The sequence below is a fragment of the Physella acuta genome, unplaced genomic scaffold (genome assembly GCF_028476545.2).
Source record: "Physella acuta isolate Inbredline_101_S28 unplaced genomic scaffold, ASM2847654v3 ptg000118l, whole genome shotgun sequence".
In the NCBI taxonomy this organism is placed as follows: domain Eukaryota; kingdom Metazoa; phylum Mollusca; class Gastropoda; family Physidae; genus Physella; species Physella acuta.
The window spans coordinates 385,333-412,649 of NW_026731638.1; the positions used below are offsets into that span (position 1 = coordinate 385,333).

The 27,317-nt window shown below is 37.6% G+C and overlaps 1 protein-coding gene across 2 annotated transcripts; it reads right to left on the reverse strand.

Moving 5' to 3' along the window:
• Positions 1 to 8,991: 8,991 nt before the first annotated feature.
• On the reverse strand, positions 8,992 to 26,268 carry LOC131934792 (uncharacterized). Of its 2 annotated transcripts, none has more exons than XM_059290923.1 (9): positions 26,145 to 26,268; positions 24,632 to 24,701; positions 22,543 to 22,806; positions 17,283 to 17,378; positions 16,560 to 16,675; positions 13,901 to 14,105; positions 11,806 to 12,087; positions 11,017 to 11,412; positions 8,992 to 10,400 (listed from the first exon to the last, which is right to left on the reverse strand). In XM_059290923.1, the coding sequence occupies exons 2-9, from the start codon at positions 24,684 to 24,686 to the stop codon at positions 10,357 to 10,359; spliced, it is 1,458 nt and encodes a 485-aa protein (XP_059146906.1). In that variant the 5' UTR covers positions 24,687 to 24,701; positions 26,145 to 26,268; the 3' UTR covers positions 8,992 to 10,356. The 2 variants fall into 2 exon arrangements, with proteins under 2 accessions (XP_059146906.1, XP_059146907.1); XM_059290924.1 differs by lacking the exon at positions 26,145 to 26,268 and adding an exon at positions 25,389 to 25,407.
• Between the last annotated feature and the right edge of the window lie 1,049 nt (positions 26,269 to 27,317).

Here is a 27,317-nt window from a genome sequence, read left to right on the forward strand (position 1 = left end):
TCCGACACATTTGTCCTCATTTTTGGAGGATTAAAGTATCCGACATATTTCTTTCCCATTTATAGAGGATTAAAGTATCCGACACATTTCTTCTCATTTATAGAAGATTAAAGTATCCGACACATTTCTTTCTCATTTATAGAAGATTAAAGTATCCGACACATTTCTTTCTCATTTATAGAAGATTAAAGTATACGACACATTTCTTTCTCATTTATAGAGGATTAAAGTATCCGACACGTTTCTTTCTCATTTATAGAAGATTAAAGTATCCGACACATTTCTTTCTCATTTATAGAGGATTAAAGTATCCGACACATTTCTCCTCATTTATAGAACATTAAAGTATCCGACACATTTCTTTCTCATTTATAGTGGATTAAAGTATCCGACACATTTCTTTCTCATTTATAGAGGATTAAAGTATCCGACACATTTTTTTCTCATTTATAGAGGATTAAAGTATCCGACACATTTCTTTCTCATTTATAGAGGATTAAAGTATCCGACACATTTCTTTCTCATGTAATTTTGATTAAATACTTGAAACATTTGACTGAATTCATTTAAAATGTCATAAAGTATAAGTTATCTAGTGTATTAATTTTTTCAAAAAATGTTTAGTGTGGGATGCATTTCATTTGTGAACTTTGTTTTCCGATCAGATCGTCGAATGTTCTCGATAAAGTGTTATTTTTTTCTTCAATGATTGTGTCGGGTAAATATTAAAGAATTCATTGAATGTTGCCTTCTTGTGAGTTTAGGAAATAGCAGTACCTTTTCTTACAACACTTGTTAAATTGTTTCGTTTATTTAAAAACACGTATCATTTATTCCATTTACAGTTTGTTTTCTTTTTTTGGGTCCAACGCAATGAAAACAAGGTTGAAATGTAGTATCATCCTACCCCCCCCCCCCCCCCCCGCCACCCCCTACCCCAACCTTGGTGTAGATTTAAACCAGTATAATGCAGCTTAATGCGGCGTCGTGTTGCCACAGTCAGTCTAGCGTGGCCTCTGTGTGTGTTCACGGTTGATTGACTCCAGAATGAATCTTTAAATAGAGAGGTAAGGGGAGGGTCGGTGCAGGTTTTTAAGTCACGTTTTACTGCTCGAAGATATTAACGAATACATTTTTGTTTATATTGAAAACAGTGAAGAATTTAATCTTATAACCATATATATATATATATATATATATATATATATATATATATATATATATATATATATATATATATATATATATATATATATATATATATATATATATATATATATATACAAATATATATATATATATATATAACACATCTAGCTGTGGTTTTGTGTGTTTTTTTTTAAATAACTACAATAATATTACGAGGATGACAAATAAATCGATGGTTACCTCATGTACCAAAAGAAACCTACTATTATAATGCAAGGTTTAAAAACACTCGTTGGGACGGTGTGGTCGAACGGTAAAGCGTAAGGTTGCGTACCTAAAGGTCTAGAGTTCGGATCGTAGGGTTGGACATGCAACTGTCCCTTATCAACTGCGATTATCTCTACTTCATACACATTGATCGATTAATTGATCTAAAGAGGAATGTTCCATACGAAAACATCTTGTTGTTCCTTTTCTACGCGGTTTTTTTTTAATTTTATTTCGAGTAGTATTTAGATTAAGAAGAAACATTTTCTGAAAACCAATTTGATTCCGTTCCACAAACGCTAACAAGCAGGCAATCAGCTTCCATCTCCAGTAGTTGGTTAATTTAATTTGGGTCACTCGTCAACTTTGTGTTTTTGTACTCGCCTCGCCTTTGTTAATTGATTTAACTCTAAAAACTACTCCAATATGTGGATAATCCCATTTTTTTAAAATGTTCAGTATTTCGATTCTTTCTGTAAAAAAAATAAATACGGTGATGTTTTTTTAGGTAGTATCTATGATATAAGTGTATTATATATGAGTCAATTTCTTTAAAGAATATCGAGCCAAAAAAAATCTTAAAAAGTAGTTTTCGTGCCCACTAACATCATTCCTGTAAACATTTGTTATCTCCCATCAGTATAACCAAGTTTATGTTGTAATGGTTATATGCGATTATATAGTGGTTTCCCCTTGACCTGAGACCATTATCTAAAGTTGCGTAGACTTTGACTTTTTACTTTAGTCACTTAATTTGTTGAATGGAAAAGTTGATCGCTAAATTATTTTTAATTAGTGTTTGTACTTAATTACTTAGAAAAATATCTGGCGTCAAAATGTAGGCCTAAATTTACAGTGATTCGAATTCACCACTCACTAAAATACTCAAGCCAGAATTATCTTTTTTTATATACTGCCATAAATGTTATTGTTGTTTATATATATATATATATAATGTCGAGCTATTTTTTTAGATGAATATAATGTTTGAAACGTTTTTATTGTAAAATAATCAATATGTATTAGTTCATTGAGATAAGTTGTATTTACACATTTGTTTCACTTAATGAGTAGGTCTTTTATTTTACCATCAGTTGGGCTGATCATTAGGATTCCATTTGAAAGAACAACATCATATTTGCAGTATTGGAGTTTTTTTCAATAATGACAGCTATACTTTGTTTTTTTTACTACAGCATAATATCCCTGCTAGGAAATTCGAATTGATATGTCAAATATTTTGTACCAGCTAGTTTCAAGACATATTTTAATTGTTGAACATCATCAAAAACTTCAATGTTATTTCTATTGCTAAATATCAAATTTTTACTAAATTTTTAAAATAGACATGAAACAAACAAGTGTAGCAACAAACAAGTTTAACAAAACAAATATTGTAGGATTTTATTGCGATTTATAAGAAAAACATTTATTCACCACTTACGATTAAACGCTGAAAAGTTAACACCTGTTACAACATCGAATAGACGTGTTGTTTATATAGCTTTAATATATGTACATCTGATATATTAGGATATACATGGTGTTATAGCTGGGTCAGAGGCGTAGCACACCCTTCCCGGCGCCCGGTGATAAACTTTTCGATTTGCACCCCCCCCCTCTAGATTTTGATTTGCACCACCCCCCCCCCCCCCTCAAACTTTCAATTTGCACCCCCTCAACCTTTCAATTTATTTTTCCAACACATTTTGGCGCCCCCTAAGGTCGGTGCCCGGGGACATATGTCCCCCCCCCGGCCCCCCCCCCCCCTCGCTACGCTATTGAGCTGGGTCTTAAGTGTGTCGCACTGCTATGCAGCGAGAGTCTAACACTACCATTTCGACCATTTAGTTGTTTAATAAATTTACCACTATTACAATAAGATACATATTTTAATTTTTTAGCTTTAATAGATGTACAAGTGTAACACTATGATACTGATTGTGTTTTTTTTAGCTTTAATGAATATACAAATTTGACACTATGATGCAGGTTATGTTTTTTTCAGCTTTAATAACTGCATACAACGTTGCAAGTAATCCAGCTTCTCTAAAAGGTTCCAAAATATAAAGTATTACTTTCATAAGTTTATTTAAAAAAAAGGTTTTAACAAACTCTCTGGTATGCTTTTACGCTGGATCTATGTTTGTTTAACCCTTTGAGCCCGCCAGGCCGGTAAACCGGCTTCAACATTAGGCATATATGTCCGAAAAGCCGGTTTACCGGCCCGATGATGTAGCGTCTTATTCCTAGCGGCCGGTATACCGTCTAATTAAATATAATTAGCGGAAGACTGACTAAAACTGCGCATATGTCTTTTGAGTGCGGGATTATGATTCTAAAAATTGATTTTTATGACAAGTGAAAGTGTTTATATTTCGTAGTAATGCCGCCGAAACGAAAAGCTGGGCCACAGCCGTCGACTTCAGCACATAAAGTTGGTGCAAAAGATGAAGCAAAAGACCGAAATATCAACAAAAGAAGTGGAATGACTGCATCTCAGGCAATACAACTACTTATTGATTCTGATTAAGAAGATAATATTCTTGGTCTATATTGTGATGATAGTGACGTTGAATTTGAGACTGAACACAGTAACATTGAAATTGACAGTGACAATGAAACTGTTCAAGTACGTTCTGATGCACGTAGAGCCAAGGACAAAACTTGCCGAAACGAAAAAAACTGTTTACTGGTGCAAAACATGCAATGTTTTTCTTTACATCGGGTCCAGCAGTGATAATTGTTTTGAAAGTTATCACACAAAAGTGGACTTCTGGCGATGAACTAGTATGGCCAGGTATCAATAATAACAAAACAGTTACTAAATGTAAATTGGTTTCTTCTATGTTCTGTCAAAACAATAATTATGTGTTCGTTTTATATACATTGTTCTGTTCAAACGTTGTAAAAAAATAAAGAATTTCAGAATCTTGCTACATTGTTGTTTGATCCTGAGTGTGGATACCAAATGTGGCTTGATTATCTCAAACGGTTCAAAAGTTATAGGCAAAGTTAGAAGCAGATAAGTGAAAATTAGTTTGGCCCTGGGAGCTCAGGAAATAGGAGAAATTAGGCCAGGGAGGCCAGGGCTCAAAGGGTTAATGTAGTTTGTCTAGATAAGTTGGTTTTCTTGTATGTGTGAAGTTCTAATTGGTTTAACCATACATTTTTAAAGCTATTTTCAACGTGTCAAAATGAATATTAAAACTTTCATTGAGAGTTGCCTTTTTCTGAACGTGGTTTGTATTTTAAACATTTTCTTCTCCCAAGAATATACAATTTTAAGAGCACCTTATGCTACATGCTTACACTATCTTTTGTGTAGCAAAATTTATAGAATGCAGTTGAGAATCCACATTGTCGTGACAACCTAAAGAGTGAATCTTACGAATTAGAAAATAGCATTGCGGATACAAATTTGTATTTTTATTATATGCAAACAAACATTTTATTTTCACGTTTAAGTAGTACGTTAAGATTGTGTTCGTTATTCCTAACAATGGCTCGTATGTTGCATATCTGGTTTTAAGAAAACAGACAAAAAATAAGAATATTACAAATTTTAATTAAAGTAAAATAACTTTTTATTAATTAGTATTTAATCGTGTTGTTTAATTGTTCATCTGTTTTTAATATCTTATATTATTAACCTAGTCGCCTACATTAGCACTGGACATTTCCACCAATGAAAGTTAATTCAAGTATAGTGCTGTCTCCAGCAACAGCTCACGGGAATTAAAAATGTCCAGTAATACCAGTTTAGTAAGGTGTAGTTTTATGTTGTACACAAACATAACTTAACAAAGCAAATTTAGATATTATACAACACAGGCGTCTATTGTGTTGGCTCAGAATCAGCAATGACTTTTTTTCATATTTCGTTGTTTGCTTGTGAGTTCGTATGTTGAGGTTTAACAATCGCACTCTTGTGCCAATCAATATGTAAACGTCGTGTGTGTTGACTTGATTGCAAGAAATGTAAGACTGCAATAACTGTTACAGTTATAGCCTGAGGAAATGTTGCTTTAGGATCGATATTGATTGCCTTCTGCATCGTTGTCTTCACTTCCTCATTCAAGGGAAATCGTGTATCGGTGAACATATCTCGCTGTCTACTGGGTCCAGCGAAATAATTTACAAAGTTAAATTGTAGTTGTCCCTGATAGTGTTATTGAAACACCAGAGAAACATTCATACTGATGATGGCCGAGTCAGTAAATTTTAAGCTCATAGTTGTAGAAGCGAAATGTCACGACTCTCGACAGCGGGGGACAGCCACTTTTCTAGGAGAGACAACTCCAAAATCAAACAACTGCTGCCTTGTAGTTTTTTTTCTTGGTTGGACAAAGGCTATGGAAGCAAATCCAAAAAGGACAGCAGGCTGAAATTTGAATCAATTGCCTCAAAGGCACATAACCATTTGACACGTAATATTTAATGTAGTTGGAGGAAATCACTTCCAACACTAAAATGAAGAACGAAGGAAAAGAAGTTCTCAATGATAAATGTTTGAGAATATCACACAGAACACGTTGTCGGAGGTTTGTAGAGTAAAGAATAAAATACAATACGCATTGAATTGGCTACTGTTTCAATGTTGGTGCCGATGTCTGCCATGTATAAAGATTGTGTCAGAATTTTTTGGTGTCGTATCCATTAAATGAAGCGCGAGTTGTTGCAAGATGGTACTGGAACCGGCACCACAAACACACGTCTCTTAACATCCAATACCTGAGAGAAAAAAACACAAAGATAATTCCTTGATCGCTTCTTTCACGATGGTTATATTGGTTATGTTCGTGTTTTGTACTTTGTTAGTCGAAATTATATGAAATGACAATTATCTTCGTTCCGGTGTGAAATCGATTCAGAAAAATATATTCGAATTATTCTTTCTCCAGATAAAAATGTACTTTACAATTAAATTAATCAGCACAAATCGACTTCTAAACGTTCACTCCAATTTAGTTCTGCGAGAAGGTCCATAATCGGCAATGCCTTATAAGGTCCATAATCGGCAATGCCTTATAAGGTACAATTTAGCCAGGGAAGTTTCTAGAATGTGAGCGATACAACTAATCATTTAAAGCGCTGAAGCTGATTGCTTTCAATGATATACCTTTCTCTAGGGTAATTTTATCCCGAGCTCGGAGAGAAGAAACTTGAATTCAAGAAATAGTTTAATTCAATGAATTCTGGTAAAAAAATTGCCTTAATAATGTAATCTCGTCAACGATAAATATAAGTTACAAAATAATATCTAATGAAAAGTACAACCACTGAATGAACACAACGCATTGCTTAGGGTACAATTGCATCTATCTGTGTTATGTGTAATGACGATACGGCTGTGTGGAATTTATTTAGAGAAGGCATCTGAATGTTAACGTTCTGATGAGACCAATTTAATGTCACTAGAAACTAGCTGAAGAAGAGGTTAATTGTTTTAGACGTTTACTTGAACGTGAAATTAGCTTGGCTGTTGCTTCAGGTGACTTCCATCATATATTATGACCACTTCTCGTACAATTTTGGTCCTTGTTTTAAATGACGAAAAATAGTATCCATTGAAGAAGAAAAATCTTGTTTATCGAATGAGAAAAGTCTTGTTTATTGAAGGAGGAAAAGTCTTGTTTATTGAAAGAGTAAAGTCTTGTTTATTTATGGAGAAAAGTCCTGTTTATAAATAAAAAGTCTTGTTTATTGAAGAAGAAAAGTTTTGTTTATTAATGAATAATATCAGAACTTGAGAAAAGTGACATACAAATCCATACTTATCCAACGGAAGAAATTTTTTTATAAATCTATGGTTTTAAACTTCTATATCTTATAGCGTTAAACTTTGAATTTTTGGCAAACCTTTGACTATCTTTTTAGGGCTTATAAATTTATTTATTTCTAGACATACTATACTATTTTTTCTGTACAAGAAAGAGATGGAGATTATAAACTATGTATTAGGGAACAACACCAACTCTTCATTTAGCAACATAACAGGGATAAATCAACCTGAAGATGACTCTTTTACAGCCGTCCATTTTCTGATATTTGAAGGCGCCTCCTGCTGTGTTCTAGGTCTAGTCTCTGCCGTCGGTAGCTTAGGGAACATCATCAACCTTAAAGTCATCGTCTCCATCGGGGTCAAGGACGGCATGACCTTGTCGTGTCTGCTGATGACCTTCTCCAACCTGGTGTACCTGGTACTCATGCAGGGGCGGGTGCTGTCGTTTGGCTTCCACGTCACGGAAACCATCCACGGTGGGGCCCTCTGGTTTCCGGTAGAGCCGTTCGGTGTTTACGTCTTCTGCGAGAACACGGGAAACCACGCCTACACGTTCACCATCTTGATGACGTCATACGTTATGGTTGTTCGATGTTTAAGCGTAGCCCGGCCATTTTATTTTCGAGTGAACTTCAGCAAAAAATTCACGTTTTATTTTGCGATTTTCGCGGTTATTTTCACATTCACTTACTCGGAAATTTTGGTTTACATGGAAATTAAACCCCAGTTCTATCCAAGGTTTCACGTTTCAAGACCTAAACTACGGACTACACAGCTAACAGAAAAAATTGTCGCTATCATTAAGTTGATTTGTGAAGGAATTCTGCCACTGGTTTCGGAAATAATCGTCATCATTTTTGTTACAATATTGGCGGCTTGTTTTCGGGAGGCTGCTAGATTTAGATTCCATCATTCTAGTTCTACAGTACAGTATGGTAAAAATCAGCATCGTTTAAAAACTAGCCAGAATAGTTATAGAAGTCATTGTGTACGATTATCCCATCAGAACTACCCAACTCAACACTGTTTTAATACCTCATGCCATCTTGATAAAGATCATCCCAAAGTAACTAGAATTCACCAAGTTGAAGACATAAACAGACCCAGATTATTGAAAAAAGAACTCAAATGCATGCGGCAGATCATCTTCATCAGCGTCGTGTTCATCGTCTGCAATACGCCCAACGTTCTGGTCAGCTTGACCTCTATGCTGGAGACAGAGTTCTCTCTGGGCGGGCTCTACGAGTGCCTGCATCAGGAGATGGTCGGTGTCGTCTGCATCTTCCAGGCCGTTAACTCGAGCCTCAACGTCTTCATCTACCGCAGGTATAGCTCTAAATTTAGAAAATATTTCTCCACCAAATGATAATTCTACCTTAGACATTTCATTTAAATTGGTAACTTTAAGTTTATGACGAGAAATTACTGTTCGATATATATATATATATATATATATATATATATATATATATATATATATATATATATATATATATATAATATGCTCTTTGGCACGCTTTATTCTTTTTTCAAGCATGATTTTGTAAATATGTAGCGTTTTATTGGGGCGTTTTAACAATACATTTATATTATGGTGAATTTAAAACATTAACAAAAAGTATTGGAAAATAATGTATCGCTACATAAATAAACACATAAGATTGATAACAGCGAATTCATTAACATTTTGGATACATTTTATTTTTAAATGTAAACAATAAATATAGTTTCATGAGAAAACAATTGTAAAATATATAATAAACATGAAACATTTTAAAAAGTAGCCAGTTTTCTGTATTTTATTAAAAATTATTGTAAAAATATCCTGTATATTTCTGTTTTGTTTATTAATGTTCAAATATTTTATCTAATTAGAAACATTACACCTAGGACGCTATAAAATTAGGTTTTTCGTTCGACAAAAATCAGAAATTTAAATTAAAATAAAATTATCACATCCAATTTAAATACATTCATTATCATTTATGTACACTGTGTTGGTAACACTTCCTTACAGGTATATATCAAATATTATGTTAAGGTCAAATTTTACTTTAAAAGATTGGCGAATACATGTTCATATTTGAAACCTACTGAGTCCACATTTGTATTTTCTTTTATAATTGAATATTGATTTACAATGTATGAAATGTTTTCTTTTTTTTTTCTTTTATTTATTTCTAATGCACCATTTTTATAAAATCATTTATATTGTATTGTGTGTTTGTTTGAATGTACCTCATTTAAAATGTTTCTACATGTTCTTGAGTGTAAAGTATCAGCTGAAAAGTTATGACAGTAGTCTTGATAATGCCACTGTAAATATGAGGTATAAGTAGGCCCTATCTTAATGTTTGATTCGTAACTTGGTTACAGTTTTTTATAAAATTAAACTTTTAAAATGTTACAGCAGTTTCTCGTTAAAATATGACGTTATAGTTTTTATCATTCATCTATATTTTTTTAAAAATACGAATGATAAATATTTATTTACAATAAATAAAAGTCATTCTTTATTTCCATTACAAAGTGAAAAGTTGAATTAGCACAATAGTTATGAGATGACAATAAAAGATAATTGATTTTTTTTTAAATTTAAGTTTTTGAATTTCCTGTTTGAATAATTTAAAAAAAAAGTTGTTTGCATATTTACAATTCTAGACTAAACAAATAAGTTATTTTTCAGTCATTATATAACAGGAGCAGATAAACAAAAAAAAAAACATTCCATGGTTTTTTTTTTGTTTATCTTGATGTAAACTTTGTGCCTAACGTAATATTTCACAGCACCTTACAATAAAAAAAAAAGGTTTCATACGTCATGCTGTTTATCAAATTATGTTAGACTGAATCTGACCTTAAAACAATATCGGTGGAAAATAGATGAAAATAAAAAAATGATTGTATTACATCAAGTTTTACTGAATACACAATTATAAAATTATTTTATATATTTTCCCTGTACATTAAAAACATTTTGATAAGTTTTATTTTTTAAAAAAAACATTTTTTCCATAAAAATCATTAAAATGGATCTTAACATTGAGCAAAATTAAATTCACAATTAATATACACATAGTTTTCATGAATCACATACAAGTAAATGGATAAAATATACAGAAGTGTTGAGCACTATAATGAAACTCTGACAGGATTTATTTGCTAGGGTAAGGGGGAGGGGCCTCCATATGTGGCTGACCTGAAAATATAACAATCGTTGTGTAAATAATTAGTGTGACCCTTACAAAATGATAGAAACACTAGGATTTCTTTATGGTATTCGGATAAGGAGGCTGATGATCATATGTTTATAGACGGGATCTGTGTCTAGACTCTAGAGGTGGCTTTTTGTTTACCAATAAGTTTTCATGCAGGGGGGGTGGGGCGGTGTGGTCGTATAGTAGAGCTTACGACAGCTAACCCGGACGTACAAGGTTCGGATTCAGGGCTCTATTCATTAGGACGTCCCTGGGTCAACTCAGGTCTGATTCGGACCTGTTTCAGGTTAAGGTAGCAAAGGCGCCTGGGCATAGTGCTGACCACACTATCTCCCTATATGCCGAGCTCATTGAAACAGATGAGCTCTACTTCATCTTCCCCATTTAGAAATGCAAGTGTATTTAGAATTTTCAGCTATTAAAATTATTAACATGATAATGAGTTTTATATGAGTTTTATGAGCATCAGTACTATTATAGAAATGATCACTGATTAATTGACATTGTATGATAAACAATACTAACTCGCAAGTGTAACTTAATTAGCATTTTATGTTGATGTGATAGGGTAGTGTAAATTATAATTGTCTAGCCTACCTTGTGTGACAGCATCGAATCCCGTGTACACTGGCGCAGATGCGAGTGTGAACACATTGCCCGACGCCTCGGTGTAGGGGGGTGGGGCGTCCAGCCTGTCCTTGACCACATAGCTACCTGCGGTGTACGGGGGTGGGGGTTTGCTGACAGCACCGTCCCCGACGAACCCCAGGTTGATGGTGTCGTAGATGGGGTCCGTGGGGTTGGGGACCTCAAGCGTGGATAAGACCACGCCCCTGTTGCCGGTGTTCTGGATCTCGTTGCGTTTCCGGTTGATGCGTTTGACGATGCAGATGGCGAAGAAGATGAGTAGGATGATGAGGGCGAGGCCGAGTATAGGCAGGACGATGCTGACCGCTAGGTTGGAGGAGTGGGGGGAGGTTCCGCCTGGGTGACCTGGGTAGAATGGTAGGCAAGCTTCGTAACAGGATATGTTAGAACAAAGTTATGATGCATAGAGTTTAAACATTGAGTTTTATTGTTTGGGAGTCACAGGGAGATTGGGGCTGGAAATAGTGTAATCTTCGAGAAATTCGCCCTTTCAAAGATTACCTTAGTAGATTTATTGCTGAATCACAAAGTAGAGGAGGGAATATCTCCATTCTGATTCAAATGTAGGCCTATATGCAGTATGTAATGTAATGTCCAACCTATTGTTTCATCAATAGTTTATCCCACCGTGTACACTTTCCAATAACTTATTGCCTAAACTATACTTTTAGTATTAGAAATAAGTATTTGTAATAAAATCAAGTCACGTGAAGACCTTGAGAGATACAATCAACTCACATGACTTAACCTTGAGAGTGATGACCATCCTATCGACATCCCCGCCCTTGACCCTGCACTCGTACAACCCTGCGTGCTGACATCTGACCTTGTAGATGTCGTACTTGAGCGAGTCGTACATGGTGCTCGTGTACAAGAGGTCATCGCCCTGGTACAGTTCCGGTACGGTGGGCTCCGTCAGCCAGGTCTTACACTGGAACGTAACGTCACTTCCGTACTCCACGCTGACGACTCTGCCTTTGGAGTTGGCGGTGAACTGGTAGATGCCAGTCTGCGCGTTGCCTGGATTTGAGAAAAAACTATTTATTTCAGTTTATTGAGTCATAGTGATAAGCTTATTGATCCTAGCGGTCAAGATGAAGTAGAGTTCACCTGTTTATGTAATCTAAGCACACAGGCGTAGCGACCCTTCCCGGCGCCCGGGGACAAACTTTCGATTTGCACCCCCCCCCCCTCAAACTTACTTTTGAACTTTTGATTTACCCACCCCCTCAAACTTTCGTTTTGCACCCCCACTCGAACTTTTGATTTACACCCCCCCCCTCAAACTTTCGTTTTGCACCCCCCTCGAACTTTTGATTTACACCCCCCCCCCTCAAACTTTCAATTTGTTTTTCCAACCCATTTTTGCGCCCCCCTAAGGTCGGCGCCCGGGGACATATGTTCCCCCCCTCCCACCCCTCGCTTATGAAGGGATAGTTGTGACAGCTCTATGCTTAGACGACTTTACGTTCCCGTGAGTCAGGTACCCATCAAAGCTGGATTGGCTCAGGGACGTTCTACGTGACTTGAGCCCGGGGTAGGAGAATGAATCTTTCGGGTTAACTGTAATATGCTCTACCATACTACCATGTCCTTCTATAATACATGGTCTACTATTACAAAACGGTAGTAACAACGCCTTAGACAGCTGAATGATTTGTTTGTAATGTTCGTGTGTTCGATTTACTCTGGATACTGTCTAAAACCTACACATTTTTGCTTTGTGAATATATTTGTTTCCTCATGCTAGCAATGATGTTTTGTGGAGAAAAAATGTACCCATATTATAACATCTTATTGTCAATTTATTTTTAAGTATGATGTAGTTTTGTTTTGAATCGTTGGGTTTGGATCGGCTTTAGGTTGTGGCGAGTGCAGAGGCTCAAATTTTGTAAACTATTGTAAGATAGCCCGAGTAAAAAAGAAAGAAAAAATACCCAAATCATATCGCAGTTGCATTAGCTTAAATTGTATTTATTATCCGCACTCTTACACAGTCTGTTTATGGAACTATTTATCTGAAGAAAAGAAACGGTTTCAAGTAAAATATACGTATTTCGGACTGCACAGAATTTTATCATTGATGTCATATTTGTCTTTAAAAAAAAAGCTTAATATTTTTAGGCCTATATACCAGGACAACGAATGAAGTATTTTTCGGCATATGGGCTATTTAATTCTTATACCATCGAATCCTTTATTAAAATAATAGCTCTAAAAACAACATAAGTAATGGGACTAAACAAAACACACTTAGGTCACATAATACAATAAAACAACGTTTCTTTCAGATAGCTTACTGTAGATTGAGGGCGTTTGCAAATTTCGTTGAGGTTATCGTTTGAATAATGGATGAAGTATTTTAATAATAATTTTTTTTTAATTTTGTAAATTATCCATTTCGTTATATTTTAAAGAATATATATATATATATATATATATATATATATATATATATATATATATATATATATATATATATATATATATATTAAAGAATATATATATATATATATATATATATATATATATATATATATATATATATATATATACATATATATATATATATATATATATATTTATATATATGTATATATATATATATATATATATATATATATATATATATATATATATATATATATATATATATAATGTTATGTATTTTGTACATATAATATATAATATAATAAGGGTGGTGCTTATAGGGGGTGTAGTGATCCCCTCCAACCTCTCGTTAAATGCCTGAAAGAAACCTTGTACCCAACAGCATGATCACGAGGCCGAATAAAGCCTTACAACAAAAAAAAAAACGTGAACCACGTCTAACCCATGTAAGCTTGAGTTATCCAGGGCGTGCTGACGTTGAAGTACGACAACCCGCTGCTCAGGGGGAAGAAGCGAACTTGAAACTTGTAGCTTTGGCCCCACTGCACACTGGGGTAGTCGATCTTGATCTTGACGAAAGTCGAGTAGGTGCTGGGTGATGTTTCTGGTACAAAGTTGTTGGACTCAGCATAGGTAGCTACAGCGTTCTGTGGGTGTACAATAGGTAAAAAGTATTATTTATGTGTCCATTTTTTTACTCAATCAATTACGTATATTTCTCTCTCTCTCTCTCTCTCTCTCTCTCTCTCTCTCTCTCTCTCTCTCTCTCTATATATATATATATATATATATATATATATATATATATATATATATATATATATATATATACATATATCAGTGGCGTAGCGAGGTCGGGTACACCCGGTGCGGCACTTAATGGTGTCACCCCCCCAGAGGCATAGAGACCCTTCCCAGGGACAAACTTTCAAATTTTCGATTTGCATCCCCCCCTCAAACTTTCGATTTGCACCCCCCTCAAGTTTTCGATTTGCATGCACCCCCCCCCCCCCCTCAACTTTCGATTTGCATCCCCCCCCCTCGAGTTTTTCTCTATATATTTTGCTATTTTTTGCCTTGGTGTCACCCCCCTAAATGGTGTCACCCGGTGCGATCCGCACCCCCCGCCCCCCCCCCCTCGCTACGCCCCTGATATATATATATATATATATATATATATATATATATATATATATATATATATATATATATATATATATATATCCTCTGGGAACAGGATATTACCCCGCTACAAGGGATTAGCATAGGGTTAAGGATCAGATGAGGGAAAGGATAAGAAAAATATTACTTTACAAATAGAGTCGGGATAGATTAAGGTTGGAAATAGGGACGTCACTGGTCACATGACCTATCGACGCCATTGCGCACACGAGTGACGCCACTGGTCACACTTCTTAGTAAACGTTCCTAGCCAAACGACTTAGTGACGCCACTGATCACACCACTTAGTGTCGCCAGTAGTCACACCACTTAGTGACGCCAGTAGTCACACCACTTAGTGACGCCTCTGGTCACACCACTTAGTGACGCCACTGGTCGCACGAACTCGTGACGCCACTGGCCACACGACCTAGTGACGCCACTGGTCGCACCCTCTAGTGATGCCACTGGTCACACGACCTAGTGACGCCACTGGCCACACGACCTAGTGACGCCACTGGCCACACGAACTAGTGACCCCACTGGCCACACGACATAGTGACGCCACTGGCCACACGACCTAGTGACGCCACTGGCCACACGAACTAGTGACCCCACTGGCCACACGACCTAGTGACGCCACTGGCCACACGAACTAGTGACCCCACTGGCCACACGACCTAGTGACGCCACTGGCCACACGAACTAGTGACCCCACTGGCCACACGACATAGTGACGCCATTGGCCACACGACCTAGTGACGCCACTGGCCACACGAACTAGTGACCCCACTGGCCACACGACATAGTGACGCCACTGGTCACACGACATAGTGACGCCACTGGTCACACGACTTAGTGGCGCCACTGGTCACACCCTCTAGTGACGCAACTGGTCGCACCCTTTAGTGACGCCACTGGCCACAAGACTTAGTGACGCCACTGGTCACAAGACTTAGTGACGCCACTGTTCACAAGACTTAGTGACGCCACTGGCCACACGACATAGTGACGCCATTGGTCACACCCTCTAGTGACGCCACTGGTCGCACCCTTTAGTGACGCCACTGGGCACACGACCTAGTGACGCCACTGGTCACACCACTTAGTGACGCCACTAGTCACACCACTCAGTGACGCCACTGGTCACACGACCTAGTGACGCCACTGGTTGCACCATCAAGTGACGCCACTGGCCACAAGACCTAGTGACACCATTGGCCACACGACCTAGTGACGCCACTGGCCACACGAACTAGTGACCCCACTGGCCACACGACATAGTGACGCCACTGGCCACACGACCTAGTGACGCCACTGGCCACACGAACTAGTGACCCCACTGGCCACACGACATAGTGACGCCACTGGCCACACGACCTAGTGACGCCACTGGCCACACGACCTAGTGACGCCACTGGCCACACCCTTTAGTGACGCCACTGGCCACACGACCTAGTGACGCCACTGGTCACAAGACTTAGTGACGCCACTGGTCACAAGACTTAGTGACGCCACTGGCCACACGACCTAGTGACGCCACTGGCCACAAGACTTAGTGACACCATTGGCCACACGACCTAGTGACCCCACTGGCCACACGACTTAGTGACGCCACTGGCCACACGACTTAGTGACGCCACTGGCCACACGACTTAGTGACGCCACTGGCCACACGACCTAGTGACGCCACTGGTCGCACGAGCTCGTGACGCCACTGGCCACAAGACTTAGTGACACCACTGGCCACACGACCTAGTGACGCTATTGGCCACAAGACCTAGTGACGCCACTGGCCACAAGACTTAGTGACGCCATTGGCCACACGACCTAGTGACGCCACTGGTCGCACCCTCTGGTGACGCCATTGGCCACACGACCTCGTGACGCCACTGGCCACACGACCTAGTGACGCCACTGAACCGAACGACGCAACATACCATGCTATTGACGACCTCAACGCGAGCTTTAGGGAAGGAGGAGAGTCTGCAGCCCAGCTGGATGATTTTGGGTGGGTCAAGTAGAGGTTTGGTACAGGTCAGAGCTGTGCTGGTATCTGAGAAATATTGCACGGCATTGAGATAACACATCACATTTACGTCTATGTAAAACATCACGACATTTATGTAAGACATCACATGTCTTTGTTTGTAAAACATCACAATGTTAGGTAAAACATCACATGTTTTTTATTGTAAAACATTACTTTTTAAGGTAAAACATTACATGTAGGTCTATGTAAAACATCACGACATTAATGTAAAACATCACATGTTTTTTATTGTAAAACATTACTTTTTAAGGTAAAACATCAAATGTACGTCTATGTAAAACATCACGACATTAATGTAAAACATCACATAAACTTGTTTGTAAAACACCACATGTACCCGGTGTTAAAACATCACGACATTAAGGTAAAACTTCGCATGTACCCATGTTTTTCTTTATAGTTGTTTAAATAGTAGTGTATTCTTATATATTTATATTTTTTTCTCCTTTTTGGTGCAGTATTACATAAAAGCTTGTTAACTAAAACGTTTTTTATGCAACTTTTTAAAATTATATTTGAATTTAAATCAGCTTCTATAAAATATTTAACACACATATATAGACACAATTTAGCAAGAGACTGAGAGTGAGATAGATGTATTGTAACTTACTGACGACCTTCATGTCAATCTCGTTTATATCCTCATCAGATGAGTCGTGTCGACCTCTCACGTAACATTTGTAGCTTCCTTCGTCAACTGATTGAACTGGGGGTTTAAGGTAGACATCGTTAGGTGTATGTTAGAGACATCATTAGGTGTATGTTAAAGACATCATTAGGTGTATGTTAAAGACATGATTAGGTGTATGTTAAAGACATCATTAGGTGTATGTTAGAGACATTATTAGGTGTATGATAGAGACATCATTAGCTGTATGTTAAAGACATCATTAACTGTATGTTAGAGACATCATTAGGTGTATGTTAGAGACATCATTAGGTGCATCTTAGAGACATCATTAGGTGTATGTTAGAGACATCATTAGGTGTATGTTATAGACATCATTAGGTGTATGTTAGAGACATCGTTAGGTGTATGTTAGAGACATCATTAGGTGTATGTTAAAGACATCATTAGGTGTATGTTAGAGACATCATTAGGTGTATGTTAGAGACATCATTAGGTGTATGTTAGAGACATCATTAGGTGTATGTTAGAGAGATCATTAGGTGTATGTTAGAGACATCATTAGGTGTATGTTAGAGACATCATTAGGTGTATATTAGAGACATCATTAGGTGTATATTAGAGACATAATTAAGTGTATATTAGAGACATCATTAGGTGTATGTTAGATACATCATGAAGACACAGGTATATAATTAGTTGAAGGTAATACCTGACAGTATTATCTGTAAAGCTGTGAGTTTTTGGTATATAGTTGAAGAAGTAATTAATATCATACATGCAGGGACTAATGACTATCGTCACCAGACATCACATACCAGAACTAATGACCAACTTGACCACCCCAGACATCACATATAGCAGAAGTTATGACCAACTTAAACGCACCAGACATCACACGTACTAAAACTACTGACCGCACCATACATAACACATACCAGAACTAATGACCGCACCAGACATCACACATACAAGAACTAATGACCGCACCATACATCACACATACCAGAACTAATGACCACACCAGACATCACACATACCAGAACTAATGACCACACCAGACATCACACATACCAGAACTAATGACCGCACCAGACATCACACATACCAGAACTAATGACCAACTGGACCAGACATCACACATACCAGAACTAATGACCACACAAGACATCACACATACCAGAACTAATGACCGCACCAGACATCACACATACCAGAACTAATGACCACACCATACATCACACATACCAGAACTAATGACCACACCAGACATCACACATACCAGAACTAATGACCAACTGGACCAGACATCACACATACCAGAACTAATGACCGCACCAGACATCACACATACCAGAACTAATGACCACACCAGACATCACACATACCAGAACTAATGACCACACCATACATCACACATACCAGAACTAATGACCACACCAGACATCACACATACCAGAACTAATGACCAACTTGACCATACATCACACATACCAGAACTAATGACCAACTGGACCAGACATCACACATACTAGAACTAATGACCGCACCAGACATCACACATACCAGAACTAATGACCACACCAGACATCACACATACCAGAACTAATGACCGCACCAGACATCACACATACCAGAACTAATGACCGCACCATACATCACACATACCAGAACTAATGACCACACCAGACATCACACATACCAGAACTAATGACCACACCAGACATCACACATACCAGAACTAATGACCACACCAGACATCACACATACCAGAACTAATGACCACACCAGACATCACACATACCAGAACTAATGACCAACTTTAACAGACATAACACATACCAGAACTAATGACCACACAAGACATCACACATACCAGAACTAATGACCAACTGGACCAGACATCACACATACTAGAACTAATGACCGCACCAGACATCACACATACCAGAACTAATGACCACACCAGACATCACACATACCAGAACTAATGACCACACCAGACATCACACATACCAGAACTAATGACCGCACCATACATCACACATACCAGAACTAATGACCGCACCATACATCACACATACCAGAACTAATGACCACACCAGACATCACACATACCAGAACTAATGACCGCACCAGACATCACACATACCAGAACTAATGACCGCACCATACATAACACATACCAGAACCAATGACAGCACCAGACATCACACATACCAGAACTAATGACCACACCAGACATCACACATACCAGAACTAATGACCGCACCAGACATCACACATACCAGAACTAATGACCACACCAGACATCACACATACCAGAACTAATGACCACACCAGACATCACACATACCAGAACTAATGACCACACCAGACATCACACATACCAGAACTAATGACCACACCAGACATCACACATACCAGAACTAATGACCGCACCAGACATCACACATACCAGAACTAATGACCAACTGGACCAGACATCACACATACCAGAACTAATGACCACACCAGACATCACACATACCAGAACTAATGACCAACTTTAACAGACATAACACATACCAGAACTAATGACCACACAAGACATCACACATACCAGAACTAATGACCGCACCAGACATCACACATACCAGAACTAATGACCAACTGGACCAGACATCACACATACTAGAACTAATGACCGCACCAGACAACACACATACCAGAACTAATGACCACACCAGACATCACACATACCAGAACTAATGACCACACCAGACATCACACATACCAGAACTAATGACCGCACCAGACATCACACATACCAGAACTAATGACCAACTGGACCAGACATCACACATACCAGAACTAATGACCGCACCATACATCACACATACCAGAACTAATGACCACACCAGACATCACACATACCAGAACTAATGACCACACCAGACATCACACATACCAGAACTAATGACCACACCAGACATCACACATACCAGAACTAATGACCACACCAGACATCACACATACCAGAACTAATGACCAAACCAGACATCACACATACCAGAACTAATGACCACACCAGACATCACACATACCAGAACTAATGACCACACCAGACATCACACATACCAGAACTAATGACCACACCAGACATCACACATACCAGAACTAATGACCACACCAGACATCACACATACCAGAACTAATGACCAACTTGACCAGACATCACACATACCAGAACTAATGACCACAGCAGACATCACACATACCAGAACTAATGACCAACTGGACCAGACATCACACATACTAGAACTAATGACCGCACCAGACATCACACATACCAGAACTAATGACCACACCAGACATCACACATACCAGAACTAATGACCGCACCAGACATCACACATACCAGAACTAATGACCACACAAGACATCACACATACCAGAACTAATGACCGCACCATACATCACACATACCAGAACTAATGACCACACCAGACATCACACATACCAGAACTAATGACCGCACCAGACATCACACATACCAGAACTAATGACCGCACCATACATAACACATACCAGAACTAATGACCACACCAGACATCACACATACCAGAACTAATGACCGCACCATACATCACACATACCAGAACTAATGACCACACCAGACATCACACATACCAGAACTAATGACCACACCAGACATCACACATACCAGAACTAATGACCACACCAGACCTCACACATACCAGAACTAATGACCACACCATACATCACACATACCAGAACTAATGACCAACTGGACCAGACATCACACATACCAGAACTAATGACCACACCAGACATCACACATACCAGAACTAATGACCGCACCATACATAACACATACCAGAACTAATGACCACACCAGACATCACACATACCAGAACTAATGACCGCACCAGACATCACACATACCAGAACTAATGACCACACCAGACATCACACATACCAGAACTAATGACCACACCAGACATCACACATACCAGAACTAATGACCGCACCATACATAACACATACCAGAACTAATGACCACACCAGACATCACACATACCAGAACTAATGACCAACTGGACCAGACATCACACATACCAGAACTAATGACCACACCAGACATCACACATACCAGAACTAATGACCGCACCAGACATCACACATACCAGAACTAATGACCACACAAGACATCACACATACCAGAACTAATGACCGCACCATACATCACACATACCAGAACTAATGACCACACAAGACATCACACATACTAGAACTAATGACCGCACCAGACATCACACATACCAGAACTAATGACCACACCAGACATCACACATACCAGAACTAATGACCGCACCAGACATCACACATACCAGAACTAATGACCACACAAGACATCACACATACCAGAACTAATGACCACACCAGACATCACACATACCAGAACTAATGACCACACCAGACATCACACATACCAGAACTAATGACCACACCAGACATCACACATACCAGAACTAATGACCACACCAGACATCACACATACCAGAACTAATGACCGCACCAGACATCACACATACCAGAACTAATGACCACACCAGACATCACACATACCAGAACTAATGACCACACCAGACATCACACATACCAGAACTAATGACCAACTTGACCAGACATCACACATACCAGAACTAATGACCACACCAGACATCACACATACCAGAACTAATGACCAACTTGACCAGACATCACACATACCAGAACTAATGACCACACCAGACATCACACATACCAGAACTAATGACCAACTTGACCAGACATCACACATACCAGAACTAATGACCACACCAGACATCACACATACCAGAACTAATGACCAACTTGACCAGACATCACACATACCAGAACTAATGACCACACCAGACATCACACATACCAGAACTAATGACCACAACAGACATCACACATACCAGAACTAATGACCACACCAGACATCACACATACCAGAACTAATGACCACACCAGACATCACACATACCAGAACTAATGACCAACTGGACCAGACATCACACATACCAGAACTAATGACCGCACCAGACATCACACATACCAGAACTAATGACCAACTGGACCAGACATAACACATACCAGAACTAATGACCAACTTGACCAGACATATCACATACCAGAACTAATGACCAACTGGACCAGACATAACACATACCAGAACTAATGACCAACTTGACCACAATTAAATCAAAACTTCTGCTGACGGACACCGTGTATCTGGGATCTGTCACTGCCACCTTGTCACCAACTGTCAGTATGACGTCTCTGTCACTGTCCCTCCTGATGACAACACTACTATTCTCAAGAGACTGAGGGAAGTTCTTGACAACACACACCAGCTCTGCCACTGACTCAAGCTGAGCGTACCAAGTCCCGTATTTCTCAAACTGTACCAGCACTGATCCCACACAGCTGAAGCCTGAATGAAAAAAAAAAGTAATTAAATCCACCGTTTTTTTTCTAATGATCATTAGAAATGATTGTTCCTTAATAAAAAAAAAGCAATTAAAAACGAAATAAACCGGGTTTGATCTCCCCTAAACTTTCTCGAATATTCTAATACGAGCCGGCCCGCGGCATAACATACGCCGCTATTTAGTTGTTTCTAATTTTCAATAATTCATAATTTGTGAATTCGACAGTACCAACGCTGACACTGAAAATATTTCTTTAAAACACTATAAGTAGCTCGTTAAGGACCATAACCCCCCCCCCCCACTTCCTTCCCCCCCTCCCCCCCCCTACGTTTAAAATCGTTGGCTCTGCTTGTAAACATTTAGAGTGAACACAGCTCACTAAAACCATGTAGGGGTGGGGAGGTAGGGAGAGCGTTTGCAGCTTGTTTTCTAACGGCTCGAAGAAGAGAATTATATATATAGATAGATAACACTACGGGGGATGGCAACTTGGGAGAAAGACAATATTTTAAATCCATTTTTAATTACTTAAACTTTTTATAATAGAATACAATCTCGTAAGAAAGGGAATTGCACACTAAGTTAACGTCAAATAAAATGTGCATAATAGTGCGGGATATTATTTGTACTTTATAAATTCACATGCGATTTTTTTTTGAGAAATCGGAAATAGCGTAAATTACTGCTTCCAGTCGACGGAAATTACTCAAAATTTGAAAGAATGCAGAGAAATAGAGCTTTTACTTACATGTGAAATTTCAGTTACCTATCTGAAAAAGTACTCAAGTTATAGGCTTTTGCAAAATTGAAAGTAGAAAAAATTCCACTTCCGGTTATCGGAAATCGCTCAAAAGTTGAAACTTATCTATGATTTTGATATAATAATTATATATTTAATTTCATCAACCTAGCTGTAACGGTACTCAAGTTATCGTGTTTACACACACACACACACACAGACACACAGACACACATACACACACACAGACATATGGACAAGAGCCTAAAACGTCGAGATTTGTAAAAATCTCGATTTTTTTTTTTGCATGATTAAAAGACTTTCTCTATACTTTGTATATACAAGAAAGTAAAAAAGAAAATTGATAGCATTCAAGTTAAAATTTTCGATGGTGTTACATTTGTGAAAGTTGTTTAGTCTTTGTAGGAACAAACATCATCATCATCTTTTCTTTTTTGTAGACAGATGCGGCTAGACGATGTCATCTCCTTTTTTTACAATTACCTCGGCATAAGGGGGGATAGTGTTGTCAGCACTATGCTCAGCCGCCTTTGTTTACCGAAGGTTACTTTACGTTCTACAGACTGTAGATTCGAATTCGAGACTCTCGGGTTAGCACGCTAGTGCTCTACCGCTAGGCCACGCAGCCCCAATAATTTATATACTGGTAAATTACTTATAATAAAGGGAAACTAATTAAAATGCTGTATAACGCTACATCAACTACGATAATTATTATCAAATTTAGTGAATGGACCAAATTTCAATAATGGACAACAATACGATTTTAGAAAAAGTAATATTAGCATTGTTTTTATTTATACAACTCATTTTTTAATGTTTTATGATCATATAAACAGATGAACTCTACTTCACTTGCCCATGGGCCGTCGGTTTCGCAAAGGGAAATTTTTTTTTACTATACTAATATATTATGAACAGTATCAATCTTTACTCATTTTAAGAATGGTATCAATCTTTACTCAATTTATGAATTTTATCTATTATTACTCAGTTTGTTTTTTACAATTCTACCAAGGGTATTGATCCTCTGTAAGAAGACTAACAGTAAATTAAAATGTACCTACACAGTGATACTCCCAGCAACACGCCTATAATCCAATACATTTTTACCTTGAACATCTTTGCTATCTTGATCTACGGATATCAACAGACAGGCATTATTCAAAAGGGTTATAATTTTACATGAACTTTTAAAGAAAATAGGTTACTAAACCATGGCTGTGATGTTGTTTAAAAGTATACATCATCATTAATTAAGTACATACATACATATATTTACACACACACACACACACACACATATATATATATATATATATATATATATATATATATATATATATGTATATGTGTGTGTGTGTGTATGTATATAAAACATGCTCGATCTACCAGTAAGAGTAAAAACAATTACATTCAACGCATTGATCAACAAAACCGATCTTTTGTCTAGCTCTAGAACAAACAGGAAACACATTGCATGCAGGCTATAAACAAAAGCGAGAGATCTCTTATCTTGATATATGAAAGTCTCAGCTCAGACCTATTTGCCAGGTTATAAAACTCAGATAACAAAATTGGTTAATGTTATATTTGTTTTCTTGCGCCGTTTTAGAACGTTCTTAGGACCAATACCCTATGTTCTAAATCATTAAAATAGTAATTATTAATTTATGTGGTAAAAATGGTGAATTCCCAGTGTTATTTGTTGAAAAAACAAAACACTTAACAAACGACCATTCTTACAGTGTAAATAGAACACACTACTCCTGTAAAAATAAATAGCACAATAAACTTTAAAGGATAAAATAACCAAAGAGGTACCACATAGGTGTGACGGATCTATACGTCTAAGGCCACCACAGAGTTAAAGGCTTGGAGTGTTTTATGGCTTTGTGTACGTGCTTGTTTTATCCGGGATCGGATAATTACCGGATATTTTGCCTCACCTTTTTTCCTATGTTAAAATCTAAATATAGCCATTCGTCTGTGAAAACAATTAAGGTGTGGTGTTGATATTAATTACGCCGAGATTACATTATATTTAAAAACAGCAAATTAGACTGTATATTATTTAGTTAATGATCTACGCATAGCTTCGCAGTAAATATATGTGATTGGTAGTTAAGATTGGGTGTTAATAGTCGCAACTTGTCAATCAGTAATATGTTTTACAGATGTTCTATCAGTAACAAATGATGGAGAGTACAGTACACATCTCAAACTTAAAGATAGATCATATATATATATATATATATATATATATATATATATATATATATATATATATATATATATATATATATATATGTGGAAAAACTGATTCGAGTGTGCATTTGTAAGTAGCTAAATTTTTAAAAAATACAGTCATTAAGTTACAGGTAAATGAATAAATAGCATATATATATATATATATATATATATATATATATATATATATATATATATATATATATATATATATAGTCTTTGTTTAGATTAAAAATCTGCTTCGAGAGTACATTTGTAAAAAGCTAAATTGAAAAAAAAAAAAACAGTATGTCTACAGGTAAATGAAATAGCTAAGTTGTATGACCTTACCTGTAGCGCCTGACTGCTTTAAGAATCCAATCACGAATACAGTTTCAACTGTCCTCAGGTGTAGTAGCCTACAACGACGGCAGGTAAGTGAAAGTTGAATGTCCCTGTCGAGTGATCCAATGACTCAGGTGACACGGGGGTAGGATGGTTAAGTCAAACACGACAAGGGCTGCGGGGGGGGGGGGGGGGGGGTGGGGGGGGGTGGGGGGGTCACAGGAACTTGGGGGGATCCGGTCGCTGGATCATGACACGACCGTGTTGTAGCATCGATTTCGTGCTGGCTATAATTTATTGGGCTCTCGTTGTAAAGATTGTGGGCTAGATTTAGGGCTCAGATTTTCAGATAGATTAGGAGGTGGGTGAAGGTTTTTTAGAAAACTGAATTAGACGATTTGTTTTGAAAATAGCAATTGCAAAAATATTACTGCTATATAAACGGCGCGTCATGATATTCCAGTTTAGAGGAAAACAAATTTAGCGCACAATTGAATGCAATAATTTGTAATTTGAGAATGGAATTTCGCATTTATAAGTTAGCACTTCTATAATATAGAAATATAGAAGTATATTATACACAATATGTCTATACAATTATCCCTTATGATATATATTTATTTATTTTAAATAGTAAACAATCTAAAATAATTATTTCTATTTCTATACATCCAGGTCTTGTCAATGGGCCTATTTACCGTCAAAATATGGAGAACAATTATAAATACAAGTTTAACGTCATCACAATGTGTAATCAAAGTTTCCATACTTTCCCCCTCCCCCCTCACCCCTCCCCAACACACACACACACCACCACTCATAAACCCCCGATTAACTCTGCACCTTAAGGCTTGTATTTAAAGTTTCGAAGATTTACAACCAAGTAGATAAGAGCTGTAGTCGCCTACTGGTACGGGCTCTACTGTTTATGATCAATGTCTGTTTATATTTGTTAATACTTTGTTGGTGTTTTTTAAACGTTCTAATATTAGCTTTTATTAACCTGTCCGGGTAATCTCTAAACACGGGATTTTTACTAAGCATGAATCATACGTATAGGTCAAATACTCTCTAACACATGTTAACTAATTACTTGCGTTAATTCAATCTGCATCTCTTCCTAATGATTGTGTCCAGTGATTGTGCCCATACAATCTTGTAGCCACCAGTGGTTGAGTC

Coding starts and splice junctions, on each gene's coding strand:
- LOC131934792 (XM_059290923.1), bottom strand. CDS start 24,686: ATGTTCAAGGTAAAAATGTATTGGATTATAGGCGTGTTGCTGGGAGTA. Junction 22,807..24,631: donor GTTGCTGGGAGTATCACTGT/GTAGGTACATTT, acceptor TTTTTCATTCAG/GCTTCAGCTGTGTGGGATCA. Junction 12,088..13,900: donor GATAACTCAAGCTTACATGG/GTTAGACGTGGT, acceptor TCTCAAATCCAG/GCAACGCGCAGACTGGCATC.